The following is a 19,998-nucleotide window of genomic DNA, read 5'->3' on the forward strand; positions in this document are numbered from 1 at the left end:
ATTTACCAATGAACGGAGTGATTAAGAGGAAGGTTTACATGGATAATTCTCAAACATGTATTCAGATGAGTGAACTAGTAGCTATCCTACGTATTATCATGACAACTTTAAGAAACATGAGTTTTATCATAATCTAAAAGTGATAAAAATAAAAAGACTCAAAATCAAGAAAAAGACTATCGTTTAATATCCTCAAGTTGCAGTACTACAATCAGAATGTATCAAGAGGTTTCACTGCGTTTTCTTCGTAAATCTTCAGCCATTTTTGATAAATTTCTCCTCTGGGATTTTTTTGAATGCTCAAATTTGTATCGATGTTCAAATATTGGAAGTTATGAGGTGTCACTTTGGGCCATAAAAGATTTTGGAACAAACTCGTTTTCTTTGGCGTGGGATTTCTGAAAAAAAACATGATAATTGCTTAAGGACATGACAAGAACATCATAATATCAACAGATTCGATTTTCAGTAATTATACAACCGGATTTACTTGTATAAAATTCTCGTCGACTCAGTATCGAACATATGATTTAATACATATTAACGTATTCTATTTTGCTGTTTATGGAAATTCGTTACGTCGCTATGAGTTACGTCGCTTCCGTTTTTTATCATCTGAAAAATGATTACTTTTTATGTAACTCCCTCCGAATTGAAAATCCATTTACAAAATTTCGTCGATCCAAAATTCGACGATTTGGTTGTCTCGCTCAGTAAAGTCTCGATGCCGCAGAAAAATCCCGATATACTTCTGTATGAATATGAAAAATATCTACATATTCAATATTGTTGATTCAATCGAAAATACTATCAAGTTTTTGGGAAAGAACGTTTTTGGCGTTCTACTACTCCATCTTGATACAACAAAAAAAGTGGGAAGCAATCAATTTTAAAAGTAGTAACAGTATACATAGATGTGTAGATTATGCTTCTTTGCATGATCTACTACTTTTAGTACTCTAAAAATATAACCCTTCCAATATGAACTATCAGGTTGTTTCAAAGGTTTTGTACGTTTTAATTTCATGTGCTTTTGTAGCCCCATATCATAATAAATATTCATTCTACTGTGTTGTGGTATATACTGATTGAAAGAGAATTTTGTACTCTATATATTGATGCGGTTCATTTCTTCCCAAATTTCATAATTGTGCATCTTTTCAGCTCATTACTATATGATGTCGTTTTCTACCTCCTCTCCACATTTTTCTGGAGAGAGAGACTAGATGGACTACATACAGACTTGTGCACATTGCCAATTGCACAAATCAATTAAATGCAGAGTGCAACAGACTGTTGGTTGACACTGGAAGTCACAGCGTTCTGGAAATGACCTCTCTGACTTTATGCCTCCAACTTTCAACTACGAACTGCCTTATAAAGTACTATTCCCGAGTAGAGAGGACTGAATCCTTCAGGAGAAGGAAATATTAGGAGCAGAGTTGGTTCACAGATGGATCAAAGACACCTTCTGGTTCTGCTGAAGGTGTTTTTAGTCGAAGACCCAGGACAGAAATATCTACCTGCCTAGGAGCTTCATTACTTTCCTGGCCATACTGGCCTGGAAGGTAATGAAGCTGCTGACTGTCTTACAAAGGAGGGTGCTGTAAGCAGCTTCATTGGACCAGAACCTGTCATTGGCATCGCTTTGGACTTTGCCAAACAAACATTGAACATCTGGATGGCAAGAAGATTTATGGACTTCTGGCAGAATCTTTCAGGATTGGCTCACTTCAAGGCGTTTATCCACCCTTCAAAGCTTGATACCAAACAGTTGCTTTACTTTGAAACAAAAACATTGTCTTTAACAGTTTTATGAGTACAAAAGTGAAACTATTAAAATGGCCCCTACTTTTCTATTTGTTGGTTTTTAGTTGGTGACATATCTATTGTATTTTCTTAGTGTCCAATACAAAATTACTTCTTGGGCATTCAGGAAAACATTTTGAATACTTTTTTATTTTATCGTTATCGTTTTAGGCTACATTATATTTTATTAAGCTCACTTAGAATTACTAAAAAACTCTTATAAAATTGTATTGCAGTTATTATATTTACGAATAGTATTAGAAAAATTTTATAGTAACTACCGAAATGTTTATAAAACTGTTTAATAGTGTTTGTAAAAGGCCTTACAGAATATTGATGAAGACTATAATGTTTTATGAAACGGTGCCAATTTCCTATTTCTAGCTGTTTTATAAACACATTGAAAACATTTCTTGGAGAAGTACAGTTTTATAATTTGTTTCTCCGAAACGTTTTCACAACCATTATAAAATATAAAATTGCTAGTTGGGAAGGACAGTGGTTGGACATCGATGAGCCGAGAATACCGTGGTAACTGTATGGTGGTCAACAGCTAATGTGATTCATTATAACTTTCTGCAACTGGGCCAAACCGTCACAGCAGAGTCCTATTGTGTGAAAATCGACAAAATGTACCGAAAATTACGTCATTACGTCAGCACTGTTCAACAGGAAGGCAGCTTTAGCAGTAGGCAGTCAGCAGCTTTCTTGCCTTCCTGGCCTGAAGCTGCAAAGGAGGGTGCTGCAAGCGGCTTCATCGGACCAGAACCTGTCATTGGCATCGCTTTGGGCTTTGCCAAACAAACACTTAGCACCTGGATGGCAAGAAGAGTTATGGACTTCTGGCAGAATCTTCCAGGATTGGCTCACTCCAAGGCGTTTATTCACTCTTCGAAGTTTGATTTCAAACAGTTGTTGGACAACAGTAGGGATGAAATAGGATGTCTAACAGGACTTCTTACAGGTCACTGTCATTTGAATCATCACATGCAGAGACTTGGACTGTCGGAAGACAGTGTGTGTCGCCTCTGTCTGGAAAATGATGAAACTGCAGAGTATATACTTTGTGCCTGCCCCGCTGGGGACCGAATCAGGTTCTTTGAGTTCGGCGGATCCGTACTCTCACCATCTGACCTGAAAGACCACTCACCATACAAACTAATCGGCTTCGTTAAGAAGCTGGGTTTATTTGGCCGAGTGTGAATAGGTGTGAGCCACAATAAACCTTTATGGGTTGCGGTGGAGGGTCGAATAGACTCACCACCTACCTACCTACCGGTAGAACCGTCGCCAATATGAACCAGGCAAAAACTGACGTTCTTATTAGTCAGTGGGCTATGTTTGAAGACTGGTAGTAAACAAATCTAAAGAAATGAACTTTAAACGTTCAATCCAGTCTTGGATATACCTACACAGTAGCTTGAACTTAGGAAGAGGAATGAAATACTCTGAAAGAATTCTGATGTTCAACAACAACAAAAATTTTCTGTTGATGTACCTTCTCAATCTTGTTTTTTTATATGTTTTTTGAAAATAATAAAGACGATTATTATTATTATATGTATTACTATAAAAAAAATATTTCTGGGATGATAATTAAAATGAGCAGTTTCCTCTCAGAAACTTGTTGTTTTTAGTCTTAGTATTTTCTTCGAATGCAATGAATATTTTCTGTAATCAGTATTTGACTGTTAAATGAACTCAATTATATATTTGAAGAAAATGTCACATCTATGTCGGAAAGTCGCAATCAATCGTATCAGTGGATCTGATTTCCTTCAACGGGAGCTTGAGCTTACCACGCTCAAAAGCTTCTTCAAATGATAGCAATCATCAACCCAAAAAGGTTACCAGCTCAGTCAGAGAACACTCGATGACAGAGCCACTAGGCTGAGCTTTCGTCCAGCTCAGCACGCTGAAGACGACACGCAACGATATAACTCTACCCCTCGAGAGCATTTCGAATTGTTTTTGTAGCAATTCACATTGGATTTGAATGTCTGGAGATTAAATCTATTTGAAAAAACGTTCTCAGGAAGTTTATTCCACATACACGCAGCTCTCCAGATGAAAGAGTTATTAAACAGTGAAGTTCAAGGTGTACTGAGTAGAACCTCAAAACGATGAGCAGCCACAGTCCGTCGTGTATTTCTGAAATGTACCGCTGTTGGTGGAATCAAATGTGCCGAGTGACTTGAACACCTCCCGTGGAAGTATCTATAGAAGGCTATCAAAGTTGCACGTGATGTTCGCATCTCCAATCAGGTGGATGGCTCTTTTCTGGATGGAATACAGCAACTTCGTGGTATGTTTGGGGGCAGAGCTCCATACATGAGAACAATGTTCCATAGAAGGTCTGATCTGAGCTTCATAAAGCATCAAAAGTTGCTGAGATGTGTTCAGTGTTCTGGTTCGGAACAGTGTTTCAAGTTTTTTGAGAAGCAGCCTTTGCAATTCCAGCGACATGATTGTTCCAAGACATATTGGTGTCCATTCTACTCCCAACAAACTTTTCGAAGCAGAAAGCGGAATCGTCTGACCTGACATTCCATATCCGGTTCGCAGACATTTATCTTCTTGAAGAAAACCGATGCCTGGGTTTTTGTGGAATTGATTTGAACCTGGTTATTTTCACCCCAATTCGAAATCACTTCTAGATCCTCATCAAGCGCAAGAACTCTTGATTCACTCAATAATAAAAAACAATAGTCACTGTCGAGTCACAGAATACCTTACAGAAGAGACACTTATTTGGCGGCATTGATGTTGAGGGGTGAAGTTTCTGTGACCTATATTCTGTGTTCGAAGTGTTCGATGTTATAGCGGTGAATTCAAATTATCTGAAACTTCTCAGATATATAATTTGGTTGGAGTCAAGGAATTATCACGATATCATTTCAACAACTTCAACCAGCCCTATTTTACCATGTTCACGTTCACCAACCACTCAATGAAGTGTTTAGGTTGAGAGTAATCACCCCGAGATTATCAATACGTTCATGGTTCCTGTTCTGTGGTGAGTGTCCCTTCTGAAAGGTATTCTGTGGTCGAGTCACTAGTCGTGAAGTGAGCTTTATCAGTGGCAAATATCTCTCCAATTCGCAAATCCCATCTCGAATTCTGAGTGAAATATCGTAACGAATGTTTGGAATACATGAACATGAAGAGAAGTGTTTTATTTATAATCCAGTATTCACATAAAAGTTGATGTTTCGAAAGTATTTCTCTTTTATGTAATTCAATGTTTATATGGAAGTAGTTATTTCGAGAGGGATTTTTCTTCCAGTTTGGGTCTGAAAGTTACTCCTTTGAGTAGAAAAGCAATACCTTTCTTGCCCAATCATAAATATTTTGTATCAAAATAGGGATATATCGTTCATATGGATAATGAATAAGAGAACTTTGCACTAGAAAAGTTTACATTAACACGAAAAAAATTATAATCTCTCAATTTTTCAGCCATTATTCCCAATATCTATATGTAACCAGTTCCCTAATACTTTACTATGCCTAAACTTTCTCAATATTATCAAATGAAATAATAGTTCAATAGCAAGTATAAAAATAATTGATGGTTAACTTACAAGTATTTAGCAAAATTAGTGAACAAAGTACGGTATCGATCGCTGGTCAATATGTCATCTTTTGGGTAATTATTCAATCCAGTCGAATTGGACTTTACCCAAATGTAGTTCCCGTCTTCCCCGTGTATAACTCTGCCAACTCCTGTAATGTTGAAGACATTATATATATATATATATATATATATATATATATATATATGTATATAAAAAAATTATTAAAAAAGCCAAAAATTCAAATATTGAATAGGATAGAAAATGATTTAATGATAATGATAATTGTTTTATTGGTGCATAGATGAGAAATAAAGTATCAAAAATCAGAAAAATCTAAATGAAATGTTTGAAACTTCAATGACTGATTTGTTGGAATCTTATTTCGTTGTATTTGAGATTTTTTTTGTCGAATCAAAATCAATAATATTTTCTGTCCGTAGGTATAAGAGAATAGTCACCTTCTCTTATACCTATTGATAACTAAAAAAGCTTGCGAAAGTCTGCAGTACACAGTACACCAGATATCCACACATATCAACAGATACTTCACATTGCATTACTGCTTCTTTCGCTTAACTGAGCAAACAAACAGGTAGCAGAACATGGAGAACTGCGACAAAATGGACAGAATACGAGATGAAACATCCGGATCATCTATAAACCACAACCAACGACATCGGGACTACTGTCTAGACCAGAAGAACAAATCTCCCTCAGAAATCAGGGGGTATATAGTATTCCACGCGTTCTCTGTGGCCAACAATATATTGGGCTGAACCAACAGAAGAATACTTGCCACGCCCCAGGAACACAAAGATTCCTTCAGAACAATCAAGATTGCTCGAATACAACATTAGAGAATCCGACAAATTAGAGGATTAGGAAGCACCTCACTTTAATTTCTATATCTTCCTTCCCCAGGCAAAATGTAATACGGTTTTCAAGTTTTCAAAGTGTGAAAAAATAGTCAACAAACGCTGGTTTGCTCTACAGAAAATGCCTATCATTCGATATAATGTTTTGAATGATGGTGTCAACAGCTTCGATCTCCTTGAAAAGTAAATCTCTCTCTCTTTCTCTATATATATATATGTATATATATATATATATATATATATATATATATATATATATATATATATATATATATATATATATATATATACCGGGTGTCAACGAATCTATTAGACAAGTCATAATTTCTAGACTATTAGGAGAATTGAAATGAAATTTGGTATAGTTGAATGGTATGTGGAGAGGAATGTTTTCACGTATTTTTCACTTTCCGGTCACTTCCGGTTTCAGCGGAAATGGCTCCGGTTCTGAATTTTTAAATGGAACACCCTGTATATTGTAACATTTTTGGATTTCTGAGACAATTCTGGATCAGAAACTGACATTTCCGGAAGTTGTTCAGCCTACTTGATTTTTTCAGAGTCACTTTTAAAATTGCATCTGGTGGCCATGATCGGACGTAAACTAATCTATGGACCTCAGGTGATATCAGAAAAATGCAATAGGGGAGTTTTAGTGACTAGTGTGTTGAATATGAATGAGACAAGTTTACTAAATATCATTTTCGTGTCTAACTATTATTTTTCAAATGGCGACCATTTTTTGACAAGCAATTTCCGAAAAAAGGATTTTTTGACGAATCTAACGTTACTAATTTATTTGCGATTGGATCAACAAATTTAACAAATTTAACTAATAATTTCAGCGATGCACTTAGATTTTTTGCAATATCCTAAGTTCTTGAAAATTCCACTATAGTAAATTTTCAAAGTGCATCCCTCCTTGTTCAAGACACATTTCAGCTCGTTCAATTGTTTCTCTCAACACGTTTTGTAACATTTGAGGCGATATACTTCTAAATGCCTGTTGAATCCTTTCTTCTAAGATTTCGAGAGTGGCTGGGGCTGTTGCATAGTAGACCCTTTCTTTTACATATCCCCAAATGAAGAAATCTAACACAGTCAGATCCGGTGAGCGGGCAGGCCACCTTACTGGACCGTTGGTTGCAATAACTCTATTATTAAAATGCTCTATTAAAAAATCAAGTACGTCTCTGCTATTATGGGGTGGTGCTCCATCTTGGTGGAAGTAAATTTGCCGTAAAACTTCTAAAGGCATATCATTAAGATGATCCTCGATTTCATTTTGAAGAAAACCCAAGTATCTAACCCCTGTTAACTGACCTTGAAACAATATTGGACCAATTATTCTGTTTCCAACGATACCAGCTCAGACATTGACGCCAAACCTTTCTTGAAAATTGCCCTCTCTCATTGCATGTTGATTTTGTTGGGCCCAGTACCGACAATTCTGCTTATTAAACATGCCATTATTTGTAAACCGTGATTCGTCGGAAAATAGAATGAAGTTGATAAAATTTGGGTTAACTCTATGATTTTGAAGCAACCAATCACAAAATACTACTCTTCTATTGCCGTCGTCAGCATACAAATGTTGATGTAACTGATATTTAAATGCTCGATATCCGTGCTTTTTCAGTATTTTTCTTGCTGATTCGTGACTTATCTGCATTTCTCTACTAATTTCTCTTAAAGAAACCGTTTTGTCAACTTGTACCATAGCAAGAACGTTAATCTCAGTCTCCTCATTTATGACAAACCTCTGTTCTGCGTCTCGATTTCCCTCTTGCCTAAAACGACTCTCAACATAGGGAAAATACCTACTGATGAGATGGGTGTTGCCGATTGGGATATCTCTGAGCATACAACTCAGCAGCTTTCCTTGAATTTCTGTGGCATTCTCCAAACAATAACAACATATCCACTTTTTCACTTTGAGTATACATTATTTCGACGAAAAATTAAACTAAAATTAACGAAAATCAAGAGAAACTTCTACTTTCTGCTCATAAAGCTTATGTCACTGTCATAACCTAGGTGAGCGTTTTGTTCTCCAAAGTGGACTTGATGGAAATAACCGCAAAATATTATGCATCATTCCTATCCATGGCACCCTTGACAAAAGTAAATGAATTTGTATCGAGTATTTTCCTCAGTAATATTTAATTTATGTTCTTATTTGTAATCCAATCGCAAATAAATTAGTATCGTTAGATTTGTCAAAAAATCCTTTTTTCGGAAAGTGCTTGTCAAAAAATGGTCGCCATTTGAAAAATAATAGTTAGACACGAAAATGTTATTTTGTAAACTTGTCTCATTCATATTCAACACACTAGTCACTAAAACTCCGCTATTGCAATTTTCTGATATCACCTGAGGTCCATAGATTAGTTTACGTCCGATCATGGCCACCTAGATGCAATTTTAAAAGTGACTCTGAAAAAATCAAGTAGGCTGAAAAACTTTCGGAAATGTCAGTTTCTGATCCAGAATTGTCTCAGAAATCCAAAAATGTTACAATATACAGGGTGTTCCATTTAAAAATTCAGAACCGGAGCCATTTCCGCTGAAACCGGAAGTGACCGGAAAGTGAAAAATATGTGAAAACTCTCCTCTCCACATACCATTTATCTGTACCAAATCTCGTTTTGATACACCTAATAGTCTAGAAGTTATGACTTGTCTAATAGATTCGTTGACACCCGGTATATATATATATATATATATATATATATATATATATATATATATATATATATATATATATATATATATATATACAAGGAGAGGGACATGGGATAATTTTTATCCCGTTCAATCGCGTTTCCGTGAAGTCACCAAGAAGTCACTATAAAACGTGGTATAGCAAAAACGCATCTGACATGGAATAAAAAAAAGGTGTATGACAGCTAAACGTAATTTTGTCAATGGTTAAGAAGCATGGTAAAAAATTTGACAATTATAAAAATGACTTTGAATCATCATTAACAATGCCGCGATCAAGACGATCGAATCTTTCCCGACAAAACCGTAATGCAAGAAGGATACGAAACATTAGAAGCACTTAACCGAACATTGAAAGATCTACGCAATGACTCGAGATGTTTTGGAGGTGCAATGATTTTACTGTCTGGGCGATTTCCACCAAACACTGCCAGTAATTCCAAGATCAACGGCTGCCGACGAAATAAACGCTTGCCTCAAATCATCGAATCTATGGCGATATGTGAAAAAACTTCGGCTGACAACAAACATGAGAGTTGCATTGCTTGATGATACATCTGCTGAAGATTTCTCTGAGCAATTGCTGACTATCGGTAATGATCGAGTACCGGCCGACGAATCGAGCGGATTGATTTCATTTTCTCAGAATTTCTGTAACTTTGTCTCATCGAAAGACGAACTTATCAGCAAAGCATTCCCAAACATAATTACTAACTACAAAAATAATGAATGGTTGAGTGAGCGAGCAATTTTAGCGGCTAGGAATAAAGATGAAGATGACCTAAACTACATAATTCAGAATGATATAATTGGAACAATGCATTCATCCAAATCAATTGACTGTGTAACAAATGAAGATGAGGCCACCAACTATCCAATTGCATTTTTGAACTCCTTGGATGTGCCTGGCTTACCACCGCACAATTTACGCCTGAAGGTTGGCTCCGTAGTAATCATGCTTCGAAACATTGATGAACAATGTGATTTACGCGACGATACTCAAAGGAAAATTCGGAAGGTGAGGAAGTTCTCATTCCGAGGATCCCGATGATCCCAACCGATATACCGTTTGAGTTTGAAAGACTTCAATTTCCAATTCGTCTTACATTTGCCATGACCAATAACAAATCACAAGGCCAATCGTTGACAGTTTGTAGTCTGAATCTGGAAAATCAATGTTTTTCACATGGTCAGTTATATGTGACATGTTCACGGGTCGGAAGACCATCTGCGTTGTTTATAATTGCGCCTGATAATAAAAGAAAAAATGTCGTGTATCACAAAGGTGCTCAACTGAAGAGTGCAACCTAATGAAGAATAATTGAAATACTTGATTAATACAAAAATTAATAAAATAAAAATGTGCTTTTTTTGTCTCTAAGGCGGAACGGAGTTCGCAGGGTCAGCTAGTTTAATATATTTCAGTCATCGTTTAATATTTCAGTCACAATAAAAAATGTATGAAGTTACCGTCAATAAATGGTCCTGGGTTTTCTCCTAGTTGTCCTGAATAAGAAAACTGGTAAAAGTAAACATCACTGAATTTGGATTGCAGTTCAGCATGACGAATGAGGGCACGTGTGAACCCGGCGTCACTGAAATGCTAAAAATATCATCGTCAAAATTGTCTCACCGGCATCATAATCAATTTGAAGAAGAAAAAAGCATAAGTAAGTAAGTAAGTAAGACAAAATGTCGCCATTTGTTTTTTTCTCATATTATATCTAACATATTTGAGGGCCGACTCAGACACCCTAGTCCTTATCTCTGATTTAATTTCAATCCCAATGATATATATATATATATATATATATAAATATATATATATATATATATATATATATATATATATATATATATATATATATATATATATATATATATTTATCATTGGGACACTACTCAAAGTTTGAGTAGTGCCTAGATGATGACAGTACGACCAGCTGTCGAAAGCTCTCGCAGATAATTAAATAGAGGTTATAAAGCTTCAAATCCTTTTTGTGACTCACATTCAATGTTAAAATACTGAAAGTAAAGGAAAATTTGTTGCATCATTCAAAAAAAATATATATATAAAACTTGGAAAATATCTTTGGATGATCAGCAGAACGGAAGTGTATGTACTCTTTTGTAGCTTCAAAAAAAGGTACAAAATTTGTATAATCGTAGTACAATATGAAAATAATTATGAAAAGTCTCAAACTTACTGTTAGTGAGAATGGCCATGTCGAAAAGAATGTTACATTTAAACAATTGAAATATGTCAATACTATAAAACAAGTCACTACATTGAAAGAGGTTGACTCCTTCTTTATATCCAGTGAGGATATAAATTGATGTTTATTGACGCCGACGCCTCAATCTGCCAACTCCTCAGGACTCGTGATAAGTTCTCTCCTTACAGGTACCTAGTTGAAAGTTTCTGACCGTCATCATGCTTGTTCAAGCAGGATGGTCGCTTTTCGATTTCGATGGTCCCAAGGACATCCTTGCTGTCCGAAAGTCAGACCCATCCTGCCATGTCCAAACATCATCAAGAGACCACAGCCACAGCGAAAACACTACAAGCTCGAATAATTCGCGGGTATTTCGAAATCGAAAAGCGACCTTTCTGTCTGATCAAATGTGATGACGGTCAGAGACTTCCAACTACCTGGCAACCCATAATTTCCCGATGCTCACCTTCTACCAAGATGAAAAAAGGTTGGTTGGAATGATGATTATTTCAGAGAGTTGTATATGATATTCTCCAAGTTCAGGTGAAAACACCTTACCTCTTGCTTCTCATGTAGATCTACAACTTTGTAGGTACGTGTGGCAAATGCCCAACGGAAAAACAACAACTAATAAAGCTAATGCTGTGCAAAGAGTCGAAGTAAAACCTTCAGACACCTGTGCTACTTCTTCGATTTGGAAGATTCATCGCAAGTTATTTCCACTATGAAAATCAGAAATTAATTTCATTTGGTCGATACGACTATCCAATAGGCCGTTTTCGGGGTACTTGCCGCATCATCAGACCATGCCCGATACGGTTTTTTTGTTTTTTCAGATTAATCAACTGAAAATTCATCTTTTTTGTCGCTTGTGTTTTCTACATATCTAGCTTAGTTTTCGATGAATAAAATTGAAGAACACCTGTTTATGTCGAAAACGATTCAAAATAGAAATAGTATTATCTGAACAAAGTTAATCTAAAGTTAATCTAGCAAAGGCTATGTAAGTAAATATACAGGGCTTTTCATGATGAGCGTTAATTAGCCGTTTCTGGCAAACTATTCAACGGATCAACTTGAAAATTCCATAGTATGCATAAGTCAATATGTCCTACACGCCTAAAATATTTTAGACGAAGCTGTGTTGTCGCTTCTGCTATAAAGTAGCGGCTTCTTTGATTTTTCAAATGGAATGGTATATAATATCATATTATAATTCATTATCACTTTGTCAACAAATTCATATACTATTTCCCTATACCTATCTATTACACAAAAAGTTTTGTTTTCAGTTGCTCAATATAAGGAATGAAAAAACTAGAAAAAAGTCAGTGGTGTTTTTTTTTCAATATTGTCGGCTGTGGTATCCACTGAGACGCCACTGGACCTAATAATTTCAATCTAGTTAGGGCTAAATACGCGCCTCATTACTTCAAGTAACTGTAGCAAATTTCAACCATATCGGTGTGACCATATTTATCATATTTCGTAAATACCGTTTTTTTTTACTTCAATTTGTTGAATTATTCACCGATTCTGATGATGCTTTTCCGTTTCTTTGCTAGTTTTGAATCGTAGAGAAAACCGTGCATGTTCAGATTATCTAATACACAATAACCACATTGGCTTACACAGTATCTTTTGGATTTACTAATAAATATGAAGAGTTGTATTTTTCATTAATTTCGTTCCGGTTGGTAACTCTGCATGTCATATCTCTCAATTCGCATGATTAAAATTCGCTATATAAATCGTCCAGTCAACGACGAAATTGAAACAAAGACTGAGTTAAGGACTGAGTTGTCTGAATCAGTTCTAAGTGTTCAAATAAAATGATTAATTATTGCCCTCTCGGGTATCACAAAACTATTACTCAACAACGTATACAAAACGTTTCATGTAAGAAGGATTATGGTGATTGAACGTACCTTTACTGTACCCACTTTGTCATCCTCCAGTCGGCCTTTCGAATACCAATCGTGAATGGTTTGTCCGAGTTGAATCAGTTTGTTTCTGTCGGTGATATGCATGTTTCTACTGACAAATAAGGCAATATCATTGTCATAACTTTGTATTTGCGTTGGAAAGTAACCACCTGAAAAAAAAATGTATTGTTTTATGGTGAAACGATATGAAAACTCGGAAATAACAATGATTTCGATAACATTATTAATGAATCATTAAATTAGTAGCGAAGTAGTGAAAAACAAAATGATTTTCCGAATATTTCAATGATTTACTATATAGTACCTAGGTAAAATTTTTCACTTATTGATGAGAGCTCATCCAGGATCCAAGAGAGGGTAGAACAAAGGAAATTTCTTTAAAAAAGGGTTTACAACCTAATAAGTTGAACAAATAATGAATATTTGTATGTATTTGAATGATTTTATCGCTGAAATAATAGATATTACTTCAAAGAAATATCTACCCAGTCTCCTTTTCATTTTTATTTTCTACAAAATGGAACCATTCTCTGAATAAGCAACTAACTGTACACCGTTTCTCTTCAATTTGTGGATAACTAAAATTTCCTATTATGGTCAAGTGATCTAAAAAATTGTGCTCTTCAGAATTACTTTGTTCTAGTCGATTGATTGCCTGTCAGATGAGTTACCGCCAGAAAATCCCATTGATCATTTATTAATGAAATCAAAAACCTCAAATATATTCCAATTTAAAAAAATTTAACTTTCAAGAGTATTAATAGAAGTCGTTGTTACTGCAAAATTTCTATTTTGAATTCATGATGAAAACATACAAAATATGAGTTAGAATTATGTCACTATTCATGTGTTAGTAATTCACCTCTCACCATCAACTATGTGTAAATCTCTTCACTATAGGGATTTTCCGAATGAAGATCACACCAATAATATTAAGAAAAAAAGAAACGTTATGATTTTATAGCTTTTTTATTTTTTCATATCAAGAACCTAGAAATATAACTTGTTGACCTCTTCATATATAGCTTCATTTTCAGGAAAAAAGTTGAAGCCCTTATATTGCATATCCTGAACATTGAAAAAAAAAATGATTGTTTGTCAATATCGAGAACACATCTCGCTCATTTGTCTCAAACTTAGTACTAATTTTATTTCAAGCTAGTTATTAAATTTGACTCAATCAATGCAATGTATTTGCATATATATGTGGATGACATTTTGGTATTATTTATAGGTACCAAGAGACAATTAATAGAATGAACAACAAACATGCTTTTTCAATTTATCACAAACCGTCCTATACGGATATTACCATACATTACAATTCTTCCCATCCTTATCAACACAAAGTAACAGCTTATAATAGCATGATTCACAGATTAGTCAATGTTCCTCTTTCAATAGATAATTTCAATAAAGAACTTAATATCATCAAGTAAATTGCGGTTAACAATGGGTTTAAAGCCGAATTAATAAACAAAATATTTTCCAAGAAAGTCTACGAAAAAGCGATTCGAGACGTTTTTCCTATTGATAGGGTAGATAATCAATATTATAGAGCTTCAACGTATTTTGGCCAAATAATGGAAAAAGTGGCTTCATTTTTGAGGAAACAAGATGTTAAAATTGCATATAGAACAGATAATATGTTGGGAAAGTTAGTAAAAAATAATAAAGACAAAACATCCAAATTCGAGAAATCAGGAGTATATAAATTAAAGTGTGGAACGTGTCCTGAGGTATATATTGGTCAAACTGTCAGAACATTTAGGAATCGAATTCAGGAACATCATATGAGCTATGTAAATAAGAAAACAAATTCAACATATTCAAATCATCTTACAGAAGAAAATCATATCTTTAACGAAGAGTTAGAATTTTTGCACATAGAAAATAAAGGTTCTAAACTGAATCATTTGAAAGCAATTGAAATTAATAAACTTAAAAATTCAAACATCCTAATAAATGACCAAATGGATTTGAATAGATCACCATTATTAAACTTGTTTTCTTAAGAACCGAAAAAGAATTATTATTGATGTAGATGTGAGGTAATATGCTTCAGGTGATCATAATTGAAGAGATAGGGTAGAGCGGGGCTAGTTGAGCATAGGGGCACGTTGGGCAATCAAAATATCTCTCAAACTATTCACCGTACGCATAGACATCTTATGGCGAAAAGAAGGAGTCGTGGGAGGGGTAATCACCACGCGATCGCTAGTAGCGGCTGGACAAGTCAGTGAAGCGTTCGTGCGTTTTGTTCATTTTGTTACCAAAAAGTAAAAACGTCGTTTATCGCAAGTTTTCGTCTGTATTAGTCAATTTTCATTTGTTTTCAATCAGGTAAGTGTTAATCTTTCTGGGAATTATTGTACTTTTGATATGTGGAGTTGTTCTGGGTATAATTCTTATGATTTTTTTATAACCTCGCTTTTGTTTCAAAATTCCGGGTTGGGGTTAGTTGAGCTATAGTTGCCCCACGACTCAAACAATCAAAGTAATGAATGTTTTATGTTTTGTTATGATGCGGACTTACAAAAGGAAGACTACAAGATGTTCTTACACTACTGAAGATTCAAAAAATGCTGCAAAGGCTGTCAACGATGAAGGATAAGGGGTAAATCCGCCGCTAAATAATTCGGTATCAAACGGATGACTTTAACAAGATTTTTGAAGAAATTAAATGAAGGTGGTGATTCATCCATGGGCTATGCAACACCGAGGCAAGTATTTTCTCCTACACAGGAAGACTCTCTGAAAAAATACTTGCTACAAAGGGCATCAATCTTCAATGGATATTTTTCAAAAGACGTCCGTCGCCTTGCTTATGAATGTGCTGCTAAATTTTGCATTGAAATTCCTCCCAGCTGGACTGCAAATGATATGGCCGAAAAAAAATGGCTTACGATGTTTTTAAAACGAAATCCCGAGCTATCCATACGAAAACCAGAACCCACTAGCCTTGGTAGGGCAACGTCATTTGATGCGCAGTTTTTTTTTTGAGAAATTAGCGGATGTAATGGATAGATATGGATTTACTGCAGCAGACATTTGGAATGTAGATGAGACAGGAGTATCCACTGTGCGGAAGCCAAATAAAATTGTAGCTGCCAAAGGTAAGCGGAACGTCGGTGCAATGACTTCTAGGGAACGAGGTACTGACGTTACAGTAGTAACTGCTGTATCTGCTCTTGGAAATGCTGTACCTCCTACGTTCGTATTTCCGAGGAAACAGTTTGAGAAACACTCTCTTAACGGTGGTCCCCCTGAATGTATAGGAGCAGGAAATGCCAGTGTTATCAGTTTATGCAATATCTTATAAAATATGTGGAACCATCCATTGAGCGCCCTGTTTTATTAGTGCTGGATAATCACTCCTCTCACTTGAACGTGAAGACACTAACTTTGGCCAAAGAAAACGGAGTTGTAATGTTGTCCTTTCCACCGCATTGTAGCCACAAATTACAACCGTTGGATGTGTCAGTCTTTGGACCGTTCAAAAAGTATTGCGCTGCTGCTCAAGATGCATGGCTACGTAACATTCTGGGGAAAACCCTCACTATCTATGATATACCAAAAATAGTCGCTGATTCGTTGCCGTTTGCTCAGACAAGTATAAATATTGTTAACGGTTTCCGAAAGACAGGCATTAACCCGTATAATGCAAACATTTTTGGTGAGGATGATTTTTCACCATCATTTGAACCGATCGTCCTGAACCAGAAACTATCGAGCCAGAAAAAGATCATCCAGAGCAAGCTGTGATGTCCAGCACTGAACCTAATCCCACTTCTTCTGCCTCCACCAGCCAAGCCGAACCCGAACCTGGTCCAAGCAACACAGAAAACGAGACGTTCGATCTAATACAAGTATTTTCCCGGAAATTGTACGACCATACCCAAAAGTTGGCCCTAGACAAGCAGCTAAAACTAACAGAAGAGGAAACCTGCAATACTAACAGACACTCCCGAAAAAAACACTTTAGAAGAACAGCAAAATAAAACCACAAAGAAAGTCAAGAAGCCAAAGAAGAACATGTATAAGAAAAGGAAGAAAGGGGGCCGTAAAAAAATACTCCAGTCAAGTGAGGAAAGTGATGATGATAATTATTCCTGTCTGATTTGTTGCGAAGGCTATGCTGAAAGTTCACCAGTAGAAAATTGGATCTAGTGTCAGGCTTGCAGGGAATGGACACATACAAAATGTGTTCCAGGTGCTGGTCTTACTTTCGTTTGTGTCAAATGCAACAGTGACAACGACGATTAAGTTGTTAAGATCTTCTTAATTTATTTTTTTATGATATTCAAGTCTGATTTTGAACAAAAAGATTGAATTTAATCCTGAAGTTAGTCTTAAGATACGTTGATGTTTTGTTCATTATATTTTCAGTTAATTATTCAAAGAAAATTACTTTAAGTTTTGTTGTTCTGTCACTATGACTATATAAACTTACTTTCATTTTTGTCAATTGCAGCAGTGACAATGATCATTACTTTCCAAAGATCTGATTAATATTTTTTTTTAATATAAACTATATGAATAATAATATAAACATATAAGTCTGATTTTAAATTGAAAGACTGAATCTAATGCTGAAGTAAATTTTGAGATAAGTTTATGTTTTGTTGATTCTAGTTTTGGTTAATTGTTCAAAATTACTATTGAATGTGGTTGTTCTGTCACTAAAAGACGATAAATAAAGAGCTGATTGTCAAACACATATTTTACTTCATCTCTAGTCAACATTGAACCCATATTTTGGTTAGACATTCTTAGTGCTCAATTTGCCCCATACCCTTGCTCAACTTACCTCACCAATGGGGTACATTGAGCATACTTGACTTCCTGCATATAAATAGCTGTAGCTCTGGAATTCGACATCTTACAAAAGAATTACTATGGACACATTTGATAAGGGATAAATTAAGAATCCATCAAGCCGCTTACGAACTCATTGAGACTTATCATTGAGGAGATATATCCGTTCAAGTGAAAAATTGCTCAACCAGCCCCGCCCTACCCTACCTCAAGTAGAGGTTTAGGTAGTCCCAATTATGGTTACCTGTAGTATATAAATATTAGTGTAAGAACCAACTTGAAGTATTCAAATCACTTGAAAAAGCTTGTGTGTTAGCGAAACATGTGATATATATTTTTTAAATAATGTTTGTGGATATCAAATCGTGAGGTGTACTTTATGACAATACAGGGGCGTTTCAAAAGGCAATTGAATTGAGATTTGTTACGACACTGTTTCCTATAGGTTTACTGTTGAAAAATTAATATGCATATGCTTCTCATCACAAATTATAACCTAGTTCAATCAAGTGAATACTTCTCATTTTCCATCATTAGAGAAAGTCATTTTCAGCAATAATTTTCGTTAAAAGTTTGTGTGAGAATTATTGGTGGCCATTTTCTTCATTGGCAAGATTGACAGGTGAATATACCCGTACATGTGAGAGTGGACATGTGAACATTTAAGAGTGAACATTTTATTGTTGTTGCTCGTCGATATCAACTACCCAACTCACTGGATTGGATGTACAGAGCCTTAAAAATTGTCAGCTCACAGTCCTGATATTAATCATCTAGATTTCTTTTTGTAGGTTCATCTGAAGGCTCTTGTTTATGAAACTCATATATGGAATGTGAATGACTTGAGGAATCGAATAATTGAGAATTACAGTGTCATAAGAAATACTCCAGGTATTTTAGAAGGTGTCAGACAATCAATGACAAATTCACTGCAGTCGTGTCTTTTACTAGAAGTTGAATATTTTGCTTATTTTCTCATTTGTTTATTTTTCATTTATGTTTTATATTGTCCATATATGTATATAGTTTATAGAATGAGTTGAAGTGACTTATATTTTTCTCGAAAAAAGTTGTATTTTCAATTGCTTGATCGAAAAAATAAAAACAAAAAACAAGGCAGTGCTCCTGTTTTTTTTTCTCAATATTATTGGCCACGGTGCCTACTGAGACACCACTGGACCTAATAATTTCAATCTAGTAAGTGCATAATGAGCTCGTAATTGCTACAAACTGCACCAAATTTCAACCAAGCAATTCCGAACAATAGGAACTTATTTTTTCAAATGACTCAATGGGGATCACTTTCTGGAGTTTTGTACCATGGTAAGAAAACACCCTGTACCAACAAGTAGTTAAATTAATCGATATACATTAAGAGACTGTTTGTATAAATGTTAATAGACATCCTCACTCTCATAAGATCGGTGAATTGAAATCGTTGTCCATCTACATAATAATTTGAATTTGATATTCGATATTTTTCAAAATCATTTCATTAGTTTTTTTGATGATTCTTGCCCATTGAAACCGAAAAAATACTTTAGATATAACTTTTGTTTTTGCATTTTTGCGGTCTACGTGGTGTCTTACCTCGGCTTCATTACATAACTACAAAATAAATTGTAATCGATCATAGATTTTTTTCAATCGCCTTTCCCACTGAAACTTGCCTATCGATATTTTTTCAGTCTGATATAATTTAACTGATTTTTGAACTTTCGCAAGTTAACTTGGTGATTGCGGCTTCATCTCAACTAACTTGAAATTTCTTTCTCACCTGAAAGTATTAAAAGCATCTCTTCTGAACAGATTCCAATTATGAGGGGCACCCTAGCCATTCTACCATTTTCTATTGCCTCGTACATATTCTCGGTAATGAAGGCTGTCTCATGTTCAGGTTCAATAACGGGAGTGAAAACAAGTCCATTAGTCATTTGGTCAACTAATAAAGTATCCTGAAAAAATGAATGTATCACATTAGTAATTCAGATAGTGATATACTCGATTGATTACAGTGTGTACCTGCTGCTGA

The 19,998-nt window shown here is 35.2% G+C and overlaps 2 protein-coding genes across 3 annotated transcripts in view; both read right to left on the reverse strand.

Moving 5' to 3' along the window:
• Window positions 1-19,998, reverse strand: part of LOC111507261 (juvenile hormone esterase) — a 196,206-nt gene that overhangs the window by 75,610 nt on the left and 100,598 nt on the right. The window lies entirely within an intron of this gene.
• Window positions 165-19,951, reverse strand: LOC111513184 (neuroligin-4, Y-linked). The gene is made up of 5 exons (XM_074182964.1): window positions 19,744-19,951; window positions 13,131-13,297; window positions 10,457-10,589; window positions 5,394-5,535; window positions 165-398 (listed from the first exon to the last, which is right to left on the reverse strand). Exons 1-5 carry the CDS (start codon window positions 19,898-19,900, stop codon window positions 212-214), a joined length of 786 nt encoding a protein of 261 aa, XP_074039065.1. The 5' UTR covers window positions 19,901-19,951; the 3' UTR covers window positions 165-211.

The sequence above is a fragment of the Leptinotarsa decemlineata genome, unplaced genomic scaffold, assembly GCF_025532065.1.
Source record: "Leptinotarsa decemlineata unplaced genomic scaffold, Ldec_3_MD MMD2_P_RNA_scaffold_2, whole genome shotgun sequence".
Classification (NCBI taxonomy): domain Eukaryota; kingdom Metazoa; phylum Arthropoda; class Insecta; order Coleoptera; family Chrysomelidae; genus Leptinotarsa; species Leptinotarsa decemlineata.